Source organism: Apodemus sylvaticus, chromosome 7, assembly GCF_947179515.1.
Source record: "Apodemus sylvaticus chromosome 7, mApoSyl1.1, whole genome shotgun sequence".
Taxonomy (NCBI): domain Eukaryota; kingdom Metazoa; phylum Chordata; class Mammalia; order Rodentia; family Muridae; genus Apodemus; species Apodemus sylvaticus.
Window position 1 is genome coordinate 111,039,724 of NC_067478.1, and position 11,419 is coordinate 111,051,142.

General features: G+C 53.4%; 1 protein-coding gene across 2 annotated transcripts; it reads right to left on the minus strand.

Annotated features, from left to right (window-relative positions):
* Window positions 1–741: 741 nt before the first annotated feature.
* On the minus strand, window positions 742–11,137 carry Cnn1 (calponin 1). 2 transcript variants are annotated; one of them, XM_052188837.1, is made up of 7 exons: window positions 10,986–11,137; window positions 9,148–9,269; window positions 5,291–5,357; window positions 4,174–4,311; window positions 3,898–4,008; window positions 1,604–1,750; window positions 742–1,489 (listed from the first exon to the last, which is right to left on the minus strand). In XM_052188837.1, exons 1-7 carry the CDS (start codon window positions 11,046–11,048, stop codon window positions 1,244–1,246), a joined length of 894 nt encoding a protein of 297 aa, XP_052044797.1. In that variant the 5' UTR covers window positions 11,049–11,137; the 3' UTR covers window positions 742–1,243. The 2 variants fall into 2 exon arrangements, with proteins under 2 accessions (XP_052044797.1, XP_052044798.1); XM_052188838.1 differs by lacking the exon at window positions 10,986–11,137 and adding an exon at window positions 9,806–9,876.
* Window positions 11,138–11,419: the final 282 nt, after the last annotated feature.

The window sequence follows — 11,419 nt, forward strand, 5'->3', positions numbered from 1 at the left end:
ACACACACACACACACACACACACACATCCTGTCTCAAAAAGCCAAAAAACATAAAAAAGTGTGTGTGGTGAGTGCATGCTGTGGCAGGAAGTGGGGGGCAGTTTAATGGGGTTGCCCCTTCATCAAATAGGACCTGGAGTTCGAACTCACAGTTGTCAGACTTGGCAGCAGACACCTTTGTTGCACGTAACACACCACTACAGTTGTGACATCTCACCAATCCATGGGATTCAGTTTTAAGGAGGAAAAAGAGAGATACCTCTGGGTACAAGGCAGGCATAGAGAGAGAGCCACGCCCCACGGCTAACAGCTCAACTGCCCTTGCCTACATTGGGCACATTGCCTGGTCCAGTAGTTCCAGTGCACACCACTTGCACACAATCTGGGACCCTTCCTAGGATACTCTTGGTCAATTTTTTTAAATGTATGTGGCATTTGCAATGTGCCTACCCTGTGTAGTGGTATAAAGTCTGTAGGTGCACCTATTTAGTTTTTAAATCATATTTATTGTATGTATCTCATGGCCTGTGTGTAGAGGTCAGAGGATATAGCAGAAACCGATTATTTTCGACCATGTGGGTCTCAAGGACTGCTCTCAGGCCATAAGCTTGGTGTGTAGCGCCTTTACTGAGTCATCTCACCGGCCCTAGTGTGTCTAGGAGGGTATGCTGACCTCCTGTGTGTGGGAGGACGGAGACCACTATCTAAGCCACGCTCCTAAACAACATCCAAGACTCTGATGACGTCACAGCCATTTATTGTGCTCCAGTGAAATAGAAAAAGAAAGTGTCCAAGTTACAAACGCTGCTGTCACATCCACAAATGCCAGCCACTGCAAAACCAAACTGCGTGTGTCCTCTGCGCTTCCCGGCATGCATTCTGCCCCCGTTGCAGGAATGGGGCAGGGGTCAGGCCAAGCCTGGCTTCTGGGGGCTTCGCTTGAAGGGTTTCTGGTTCTGGGAGTACGGTACTTGCTTGTGAGGGAGTAAGGGGGGGCAGCTGAAATAGCTTTACTCAGTGCTTCTTTTGGGTACTGTTGGGGACACCCGATTCTATGCTGGGCCCCGAGAAAGCTCCTGGGATGAGGGGCCCCCTTCTTCCCATTGCCCCCCTCGGCCTGATCTCCCCAAACTGTAACCCTATAGGCAGGTGCCAGGGGGCTGGGGGGACGCCATGCAGGAGATGGGGTTGGCTGGGCCAGCTGGGTCCAGCCAAGAGCAGCAGCCAGCCCCTTAGGGGCCCCTAGGCAGAGTTGTAGTAGTTGTGCGGGTGGTGATTGTGGGCGGGCTCACCCAGCTCTGGGTACTCCGGGTTCAGGCAGTACTTGGGGTCGTACACCTGGCGAGGCAGCCCGTACACCGTCATGCCCCTCTGGGAGGCTCCCTTGTTGCTGCCCATCTGCAAGCTCACGTTGAGTGTGTCGCAGTGTTCCATGCCCAGACCTGGCTCAAAGATCTGCCGCTTGGTGCCTGGTGCAGTCATGCCAGCCTAAAGGATGGAACATTGTTCAAGCCACGGGGTGGGGGAGGGGGCAAGGGGGAAGGGGCAGGGGTTGGCCTCCTCCCCCACCGCATCTCACGGGGTGTCCCACTGACTACACACCTGGCTGGCGCCCTTGTTGGTACCCATCTGCAGGCTGATGGTGGCCTGGTCCAGGGGCTGATCTGTACCTAGTTTGGGATCATAGAGGTGACGCCGGGTACCATAGGCCGTCATGCCCTGCTGACTGGCAAACTTGTTGGTGCCCATCTAGGAAAGAGAGTAATTATCAATACGGATTACAGGGTATCCCTGTGAGACACCAGAGCAGGAGGCCAGAAACAGAGTGGAGATATTATATGACCAGGCGTTTAGGTCCAACGTGTGACCCACATCCTGTCAACTGGAATCCTGGCCGAGGGAACTACAGCTGTAATCCTGAGAGGATTCGAAGTTTAAGGTCAGGCCCTGAGGGACAGATGGCTCAGTGGGTAAAGGGTCTTGCCTCTGCGCCTGATGACCTGAGTTGGACCCACGGGGCCCACATAGTGAAAGGAGAGAACCTGAGAAGGCTGAGGCAGGGGGATCGTGGTGAGTTTGAAGGCAGCCTGATTTTTATGGTGAGTTCCAGGCCAGCCTGGGCCACATAGTGAGAAGTTGTCTCAAGCAATAAAATAAATGAGCCAGGCGGTGGTGGTGCACGCCTGTAATCCCAGCACTCTGGGAGGCAGAGGGAGGCGGATTTCTGAGTTCGAGGCCAGCCTGGTCTACAGAGTGAGTTCCAGGACGGCCAGGGCTATACAGAGAAACCCTGTCTCAAAAAACCAAATCCAAAAAAACCCAAAATAAATAAAATAAAATAAAATAAAATAAAATAAAATAAAATAAGCGAGAAAGGGAGGTAGATTGGTCTGGGGCTGCCAGCACAGGTCCGGAGTCCCATCTCCTGGATGGTGATCCCAAGGACGGAGGACAGCACGGGAAAGGCCTGCCTCGCCTCCGGCAACAGCATCAGCCCAAGCAACGTAGGAAGACCCTGTGTCAGGACAAAAACTGCACTTGGGAGGTAGAGGCAGGAGGATCAAAAGAGAAGCCCAAGGCTAGCTTTGAATAGTGAATTCAGGGCCAACATGGACTATAGGAGACCCTGCCTCAAGTGCTTGCCTAGGACCCAACCCACGGGGCAGTGCTATCCCTAGCCAGGTGGTTCTGAGTTATGCAAGAAAATCGAGCAAGCCATGGAAAGCAAGCCAGAAAGCAATGGTCTCCACAGCCTCTGCTTCAGTTCCTGCCAGAGCTCCTGCCCTGACTTCTCCCCAGTATGTACCGTGACGTGGAAATGCAAGCCAAGCAAACCCTTTCTTCCTACTAATTGCTTCGGTTAGTGTTTTATTACCTCAGAATACAAACTAGAAAACCCACTGAGAGACTCTGTCTCAGAAAGCAAGATGGCCGGGTGTGGAGGCACACAGCTTTGATCCCAGCACTTAGAAACAGAGGCAAGTAGATCTCCGTGAGTTTGAGGTCAGCCTGGTCTATATAGCAAGTTCCAGGACAGCCAAGGCTACAAAGAGAAACCCTGTCTCAAAACAAAACAAACAAAAACAAAGCAAAATGGATGGCTCCTGAGGAGGGACAATGGCTGCGACCTCTGACCTTGATGTGTGCACACACAACCGCAGACACAGCCACACAAAAGGAAAGTGAGTGGGGTTGGAGCCGTGACTGAGGCAGTGTGCTTGCCTAGGCTCCGTCCCGACACCGGAGGAGGAGAGTAGTGGGCTTCCTTCTGCAAACCCTAGTTTCTCTGTGTGGAAGGGATGGAGAGATACTCAGTGGTTAAGAACACTGACTGCTCTTCCAAAGGATCCAGGTTCCACTCCCAGCACCCACAGCGATCCTCAACTCCATCCCCAGGGGACACAACATCCTCTTGTTGTCTCTGTGGGTACCACACACACCATGACACGCATACATACATGCTTGCAGGCAAATATAAAAATGATCGTTAAAAGGATCTAGAGGCTGGAGAGAAGGCTCAGTGTTTAAGAGCACTGGCTGCTCCTACAGAAGACCTGAGTCTGCTTCCAGCATCCACGCGACTGTTAACAATGGTCTATAACTCTAGTTCCAGGGGATCCGATGCCTCTTCTGGCCTCAGTGTGTCTAGGTACATAGGTTGTTCATAAATATACATGCAGGGAAGACACTCAGACAGGTAAAATTAAATACCTGAAGGGTCTGTAAGATCAGGACCTACTTAGGACGATGGGCAGAGGGAGCAAGTTGGTAAACAGAGCCCTAAGGCAGTCTGGTGTCCCACCCAGTCCATACTGATATTCTGAGCCCCAAAGCCTCCAGGGTCTGGGCTGCCTTCCCCTCAGCCCAGAGCAGCCCATGTGAAGCAGGGGCCACACCTGCAGTCCAATGATGTTCCTGCCTTCTCTCAGCTTCTCCGGCTCAAATCTCCGCTCCTGTTTCTCTGCGTATTTCACCCCCACATTGACTTTGTTTCCTTTTGTCTTGGCCTGCAAGGAGGAAAGGAGAAAGCACGGGTGAGCCTCCGGCAGGGTAGGCCGCACTTCCGCCAGGGACTCCCCTCAGTGAGGCTCAGGGGCCTAAGTATCCCGATGGATATCAGACCTCAGCCCAGTGCCAGCGCCTGCCCCACACTGGCCCAGCCCCACACTCACCATGCTGGCCAGAGCCAGGAGAGTGGACTGAACTTGTGTATGGTTGGTGTTTTCAAACAGGTCGTTGGCCTCAAAGATGTCATGGGGTTTCACCCCATACTTGGTGATGGCTTTGATGAAATTACCTATGTTCTCCAGCTGTAGGGAAAGAGACCATGTCAGAGATTGGGGGGCGGGGCTGCTGAGAGGCTAGGGGACAAGGGACTGACTAAAATTCAATGCCTCTTCCGGGCCTTTGTGGGCACTAAACACAGACACACAGACACACACACACACACACAAAGACACACACACACACACACACACTGATAAGTACATTAAAAGGAATCCCTCTGAGGAGGCTGAAGCAGGAACTCAATGAGACATTGTCTCAGATTAAAAAGTAGGAGCCAGGAAGGTGATTTGGGTGAGAAATACCAGCAGACAAAACAAACAAGCAAACACTTTCTGTACAAGTGTCAGGATCAAGCCGGGTGGTGGTGGCACATGCCTGTACTCCCAGCACTCAGGAGGCAGAGGCAGGCGGATTTCTGAGTTCAAGACCAGCCTGGTCTACAGAGTGAGTTCCAGGACAGCCAGGGCTAAACAGAGAAACCCTGTCTCGAAAAAACCAAATAAAAAAAAAAATCAAAAAACAAAAAACAAGTGTCAGGATCAGAGTTCAAATCTCCAGAAACCAAGTAAAAGCCTGAAACAGGGCGTGAACGTCTAAAATCCTCGGATTCCTACAGGCGAGACCAGAAGCAGGGACAGAATCCTCACTTCAGAACTTCAGAGACTGCCAGCTCAGTTCGGGTCCCAGAGGAAAACAGTGGAGAGATGGAGACCTTGTCCCAAACAAGTAGGAGAGGACCAAGACTGGAGAGGACAGGGTTTCTCTGTGTAGCCCTGGCTGTCCTGGAACTCCTCTGTCTGTGGGAAGAGGCTTTGACAAACCCAACGACGGGAATCTGGGGTGGAGTGTGGTTCTGAAGTAGAGCCCCTGCCTAGACTCCCCCAGAGAAGGGCTGAGGCATGGCTGGGCTGTGCAGCCCCGGCCTAGCACACACTCACAGCTCCGGGTTCAATCCTCAGTACTAAAACAGAAAACAAACCAGTGCGTCGTTTCTGAACTTACCTGGTGCCAGTTCTGGGTTGACTCATTGACCTTCTTCACAGAACCCGGCTGCAGCTTGTTGATAAATCTAGCAAAGAGAAGTGGGGAGCGGGGCAGGTGAGTCCCGGTTGCTTCAGGATCCAAGCTGGGTGGCAGAGCTGACAGCTGGAAGGGCTACTTTTGTACCTAGCACACACTAATGGTGGGCGCAACTGAGGGCAGCTAGACCCAGTTGCCAGCCAGGAAATCCTTGTGTCAACCACACACACACACACACACACACACACACACACACACACACAAGTCAGCGGACAACTTCAAGGAATCTGTTCTTTCCTTCCTACCTGTGGGTCCTGGGAATTGAACTCAGGTTGGCAGTGTTGGTGCACGTGCCTGCATCCATTGAGCCGGTCACCAGCCCATTGCGTGTTCTTCATTGTTCTCTCTTGCTCCAGGCATGAGTGTGATTGTGTGGTTGGTTGGCTGGTTGATCACCTTTTCTTATCATGATGATAATATTGCTGGGTATGGAGCCAACAGGATTTGCCCACTAGCACCAGAGCTCCCTCTGCAGGCTCCACATGGAGTCTGGCTCACTGTGCACACGCCTAGAGCAAAGGCCTGTATACACCAGGAGTTTTGGGTTTTTTTGTTTTGTTTTGTTTTGGTTTAGTTTTGTTTTTTGGTTTTTGGATTTTTTTTTTTTTTTTTTTTTTTTTTTTTTTGAGACAGGGTTTCTCTGTGTAGCCCTGGCTGTCCTGGAACTCACTCTGTAGACCAGGCTGGCCTCGAACTCAGAAATCCACCTGCCTCTGCTTCCCAAGTGCTGGGATTACAAGCGTGCGCCACCACCGCCCGGCACAATAAATGTGTTCTATAACTAAGGGAATGGCTGGTCCGCCCATTAGCTGTGCAGGGGTTGGAACTCAGGCAGCCTTGCCCAGGCGTATGTCCTAGACTGGAGGACCTCAGCCCTGTCTCTGGACCCAAGCCTAAGTCAGCTCTCTGTAAGCCAGGACACCAGTATGTCCCGGATCCTTGCTTCTGGTAGATGGGAATGAAATAAGGTAAACAGCCCCACCTGTTATCATCTGGACCTTGGGGAAGCTGAGGCGTGCCGCACCCCTGAGAAGTTTCCCAAGGGCAAGCTATAACTCAGGGTGTCAGACTCAGAAGCAGACAGGCCCCAAGGTCCAGGCTTGCCCAGTGTTAGGGGGAAGTGGGATGTCTAGGTGTGGTCATGTTAGCCTGAAGTCCCAGCACTCAGAAGGTTGATGCAGCAGGGTGAGGAGTTTAAGGCTAGCCTCTGCTACACGAAACCCTGTCTGCAAAAAAATAAAAGAAGGAACTAGAAAGACAGCTCAGCGGTGAAGAGCACTGGCTCCTCGTCCAGGGGAAGACACACATGCTGCCAAACCACCCACATGTATAAACATAGTTGGCTTGGTTGTTTTGCTTTGCTTTGCTTTTATGATTTGTTTATTTTATGTATATGAGAACACTGTAGATGTACCAATGGTTGTGAGCCATCATGTGGTTTCTGGAAACTGAACTCAGGACCTCTGCTTGCTCCGGCCCAAAAACGTATTTATTATTATATATAAGTATGCTGTAGCTATCTTTAGACACACCAGAAGAGGGTGTCATATCTCATTACAGATGGTTGTAAGACACCATGTGGTTGCTGGGATTTGAACTTAGGACCTTCAGAAGAGCAATCAGTGCTCTTAACCGCTGAGCCATCTCCCCAGCCCTTGTTTTGTTTGTCACAGAAGAGGGCAAGCAAGACGGCTCAGCGGGTAAGGCCACTTGCCGCCAGCCTGGTGACTTGAGCTCAAATCCTGGGTAAGAGGAGAGAACCAGCTCCCACGACTTGCCCTCTGACCTCTATCTGCACACATGCGATATGTGTGCCCCATTTCACACTCACAGACACGTGTACAAAGAAGAGCTTGTGCCTGGTGCTAGGAGTTGCAGGAGTCTCTCTTACTATTGCTGTGTGCTTGTGTGTGCAGCTTGTGTGTGCAGAGGCCAGGGCCCAGTCTCCCCTGTGACCCCTCAGGTGCCCTTCACCTTAGTGATGGGGGGGGGTGGAGGGCACGTGAGATGGGGTGCCTGTGTGGAAGTCAGGGGAAAGCTGTGTGAATTCTGTCCTCTCTCCATCTTCCCAATGGAGTCAGCAATGGAGCTCAGGCAGCCAGGCCTGCACAGCAGGGCCTGTCCCCAGCGAGATGTCTCTCTAACCTCCACCTCATTTTTTGAGACCAGGCCTGGAGCTTACCAAATAGGCAAGACTGGACAGGACAGTGAACCCCTGGGCTCTGCCCGTGTGCCACCAAGCCTGACCACCACCTGTGTCCGATCCCTAGGACCCACATGGGTGCAAGGGGAGATCTGATTCTGGGAGTTGTCCTCCGGTGTCCACACTCACGCTGTGGCACACACACAGGTGTGCACACAAGTAAATAGATATAATAAAAATGTGTATGTGTGTGCGCATGTGGGTGTGTGTGCACGTGTGCTTGTGGGTGTGTGTGCACGTGTGCTTGTGGGTGTGTGTATACGTGCGCATGTGTGTGTGTACCTCTGTTCACATGTGTAGAGGCTACACAGTGACATTGGATGTCCTCCTCTGTCACTCTCTGCTTATCCTTTTGAGGCAGGGTCTGTCCCCACCTGGGTCTCACTTTTCTCAGCGGGGCTGGAAGCCCTCAGGCCCCAATATTCTTCCTGTCCTTCCTGCCCTCTGAGCCTGGGTTGCTGGCGTTTGCAGGGCTGTTTCGCTCGCTGTGTAGACATTGGGACCCCACCTCTGTTCTTCTGATCACGGAGCAGGTGCTGTCAAGGCTAAGCCACCTTTCTAGCCTGCCTTCCGTTTTAGCATTCAAATCCAAGACCCCAGCAAGCCTCTTCCTGACTGAGCCATCTCCCCGGGCCTGGTGGTGTTGTTTTGTTACATTGTTTTGTTTTGCAAAGCAGGCTTTCCTATAGCCTGTGGCCCCAAACTCAGCGTGGAGCCAAGAGGGACGTGGAATTTCTGATACCTCCATCTCTAACGTGCCTGGGGTTACAGGCTTACACCACAGTACTTGGCTTTATACTGTGCAAGAGATGAACCTAGTGCTTCCTGCGTGCTAGGAGAGAGCTCCACCTTCCCCACCCAGCTTTCCGGGTCTTAGAAGACAGGGTCTTGTGCTGACCTAGAATTCTGAACCCTACCTCAGCTTGGCCAGCGCTGAGGTCACAGGCATACGACAGGCCACGGTGAGGATTTTCTTCTTCCCCCAGTGATGAGGGCAGCGGGAAGCTATGGTCTACATAAATTCCTGTGATGTCACCCTAATGTCCTTAAAACTGGTGATAAACAGCCACTATTGTCATTTAGCTCTGATGTGGAATCCATAGACAGGCTTGCCCTGTAGAGTGTGCTAGCTGAATAATGTCCCTGTAACACTGCCTCTGGGCTTTGGTGTTCCCTGACTGTTTTTGTTGTTGTTATTGTTGTTGTTGTTGTTTTGGTTTGGTTTGGTTTGGTTTGGTTTGGTTTTTCGAGACAGGGTTTCTCTGCGTAGCCCTGGCTGTCCCGGAACTCACTCTGTAGACCAGGCTAGCCTCCAACTCAGAAATCCACCTGCCTCTGCCTCCCAGAGTGTTGGGATTACTGGAGTGCGCCACCACCTTCTGATGCAACCTTTCAGACTCTTGTCATCTCTGCCTGTGAAACCGGCACGGGGGAGTCCCTTTGGCGTCTCAAGGAATGGGGGTGGTATCAAATATCAGCATCTAACTCCAGCTCCAGGCTTGGGATCATCAGGGGATGTTGGGGGGGCTATTTGCTGGGCTAGGGGCAGGGCCTGCACCCTAAGAACCCCACTCACTCGCAGAGAATGATGCCGTCTTTGAGGCCATCCATGAAGTTGTTCCCGATGCGCCGGCCTGTCACTCCCTCGATCCATTCTCTCAGTTCCTGCTCGCGCTGATGGTCGTATTTCTGGGCCAGCTGAGGAGGAGACGGGCATGCAGGGCAGGTGATGAGGGCCCGCGCAATAGTGGCTTTGGCTTTCCGGGGGCCCAGCCCAGCCCGGATCGGCCGGATCTCCTACCTCATCCCAACTAAGGCAATCCTGTCTTAGTGTCCACAGTAGGGGAGGGGTGTTGGGGGGGGGAGGCTGAGGGCCAGGGCTGAGGTGGCACCTGCCCAGGGGGCCATTCCGGGCATTCTGAGGTTTGGCACCAATGAATAGACAAGAAGGGGATGGAAAGCCAGATCCTTGAAGCTGGGGGATGGGTGGGGGCGGCGCTTGGCTCCTCGGTTTCCCCTCCAAGCCAAACTTGGGGCTTAGCGTCCCCTGACCCGGCCCTCCCCACTCTCCTGTTGGAAGGGGAAATGCCTTAAACTGGGGGTGGGGAAGAATCCTAAGAAGAAGCCCCCGGGGACTGGAGTCCCTCGCACAGCTGCCTCTGCGGTGTAGTCCCAGGTCATCATCATGCATACAACCTCTAGTTAGAAACGAGAGCATCTTGTCCCAGCTCTACCTTGACTGCCATGTTTCTTTAGGTCTGTCCTCAGCCCACTTGGTCTGTCTCCAACTCTCTACATTATCTTTTACTCCGTCTTGGGGGCCCCATCTCTGAAGACCTGTCCTGACGGCTGTGGGGCTATGCCCCCCTTTTTGTAGCTTCCGCTTTGATCCCACCTTCCCGGGTAGGGGTGGGATTCCGCACGTTCCCTTCTCAGCCTCTCAGCCCTGATCTCCCGCCTGGCCGGCCTGCTCTCCTGTCCCCTGTCTCCAAGGCTGCCTCTCGCTCTTTCTGCAATCCCCCTGCGTGCTAGCTTCCCAGCCCCTGGTGGCGGCGAGACAGAGGGATGCTTCACTTCTGCATGCCGAGAGGAGGGATGCAGCCCCTCACCTGGCCCCAGCCCTGCCGCCCCCCTCCTCACCAGCCCGGCTTTATAAAGCAAACCGGCCCTTATATAGCGCGGGCCCGGGCTGCCCAAGGCCGCCTTATAAGGCGCGGCGGCTCCTCTGCGACTCTGGGGCCGGCGCTGGAGGGGGGAGGGGGCGGTGCTGCCATCGGTCTCCGGCAGAGCACCCGCCCCCCACACTCCCTGAACTCCAGCCCCCAGGATACCCCAACCGGATCCAGGTCCCAATCCCTGCTCCTCGCTCCCCACAGCTCCTGCTGTGGGACCCTGGAAAGAAAGTGCCTCAGTGTTCCCTTCTGTCAAATGGGACAGCCTCTCCCCCTGACAGCAGTCCCCTGTCCTGAGAGACTTGCCCATCCCGCTGCTGTGGAGACGGTTTGGCTTTGCACTTGCCTTACCTGACGCCCTAGCTCCTTGTTTCTCCTTTCTAGGCCTCAGTTTACCCATCCATGGCAGGAAGATGCTGTCTCAATATCTTTTAGCTCTGCAGTCAGGCAGAGTTGCTATTTTTAAAGGTCGGGAATCTGTCCCTTCACCTTACATCCCTCCCGGGAACAAGAAGATGTGACCAAGAACTCTGAGCAGGTGGGAAGCTTTGCAGCACTCTGATTACTTCTATTTATAGATCGTGGGGTCCCCTCACTTCACCCCTCCAGTAGCTGAGGGCTCGGCAAAGACAAAAACAGCTCCTACCTGTTATCTTCTCAGGACACATGACACAGGTAGGAGGGGGTTCAGGGAACAGGGCTCTGTCCCCATGGAGCGTTTGTCCGTCCCTGTCAACCTTACCTTGTTCTTTACTTCAGCAGACAGGCCGTAGGCAGGACCTCGGTTAAAATGTGCAGAAGACATGCTGGCCAGGGCGCTGGCAGAGCGGAGGTGCAGATGACACTGGGAAGCAACAGGCGGCTGAGCCTCCTTCTGCACCGGCTTCCCTCCTCACACGTTTTTGAAGCTCCAGAATCCAGCCCCGGGCTCTCCCAAGCCTGTCCCATTGGCCACGGGGGCTTGCCAAGGGGCGTGGCACCCCACACATACTCTGGCCACCCCCACCTCCTGATGTCAGAGCCTTGGTATTGGGAGCTGACTGTGTCATTGTTTCCACCTAGGGGGCTGAAGGCCTTATTCTGGGAGGTGGGGGCGTTCCTCACACAGCCCACCATGCCAACCGTCTGTGTCCTGTCTCTGAGACTCCTTATCTCAGAGGTCATTGATCTCTTTCA

Excerpts from the sequence above, each read along its gene's own strand:
- Cnn1 (XM_052188837.1), bottom strand. The coding sequence starts at position 11,048 with ATGTCTTCTGCACATTTTAACCGAGGTCCTGCCTACGGCCTGTCTGCT. Across the intron at positions 4,009-4,173 it reads TCCTGGCTCTGGCCAGCATG|GCCAAGACAAAAGGAAACAA; the intron begins GTGAGTGTGGGG and ends TCCTCCTTGCAG. Across the intron at positions 1,751-3,897 it reads GGAACATCATTGGACTGCAG|ATGGGCACCAACAAGTTTGC; the intron begins GTGTGGCCCCTG and ends TCTCTTTCCTAG.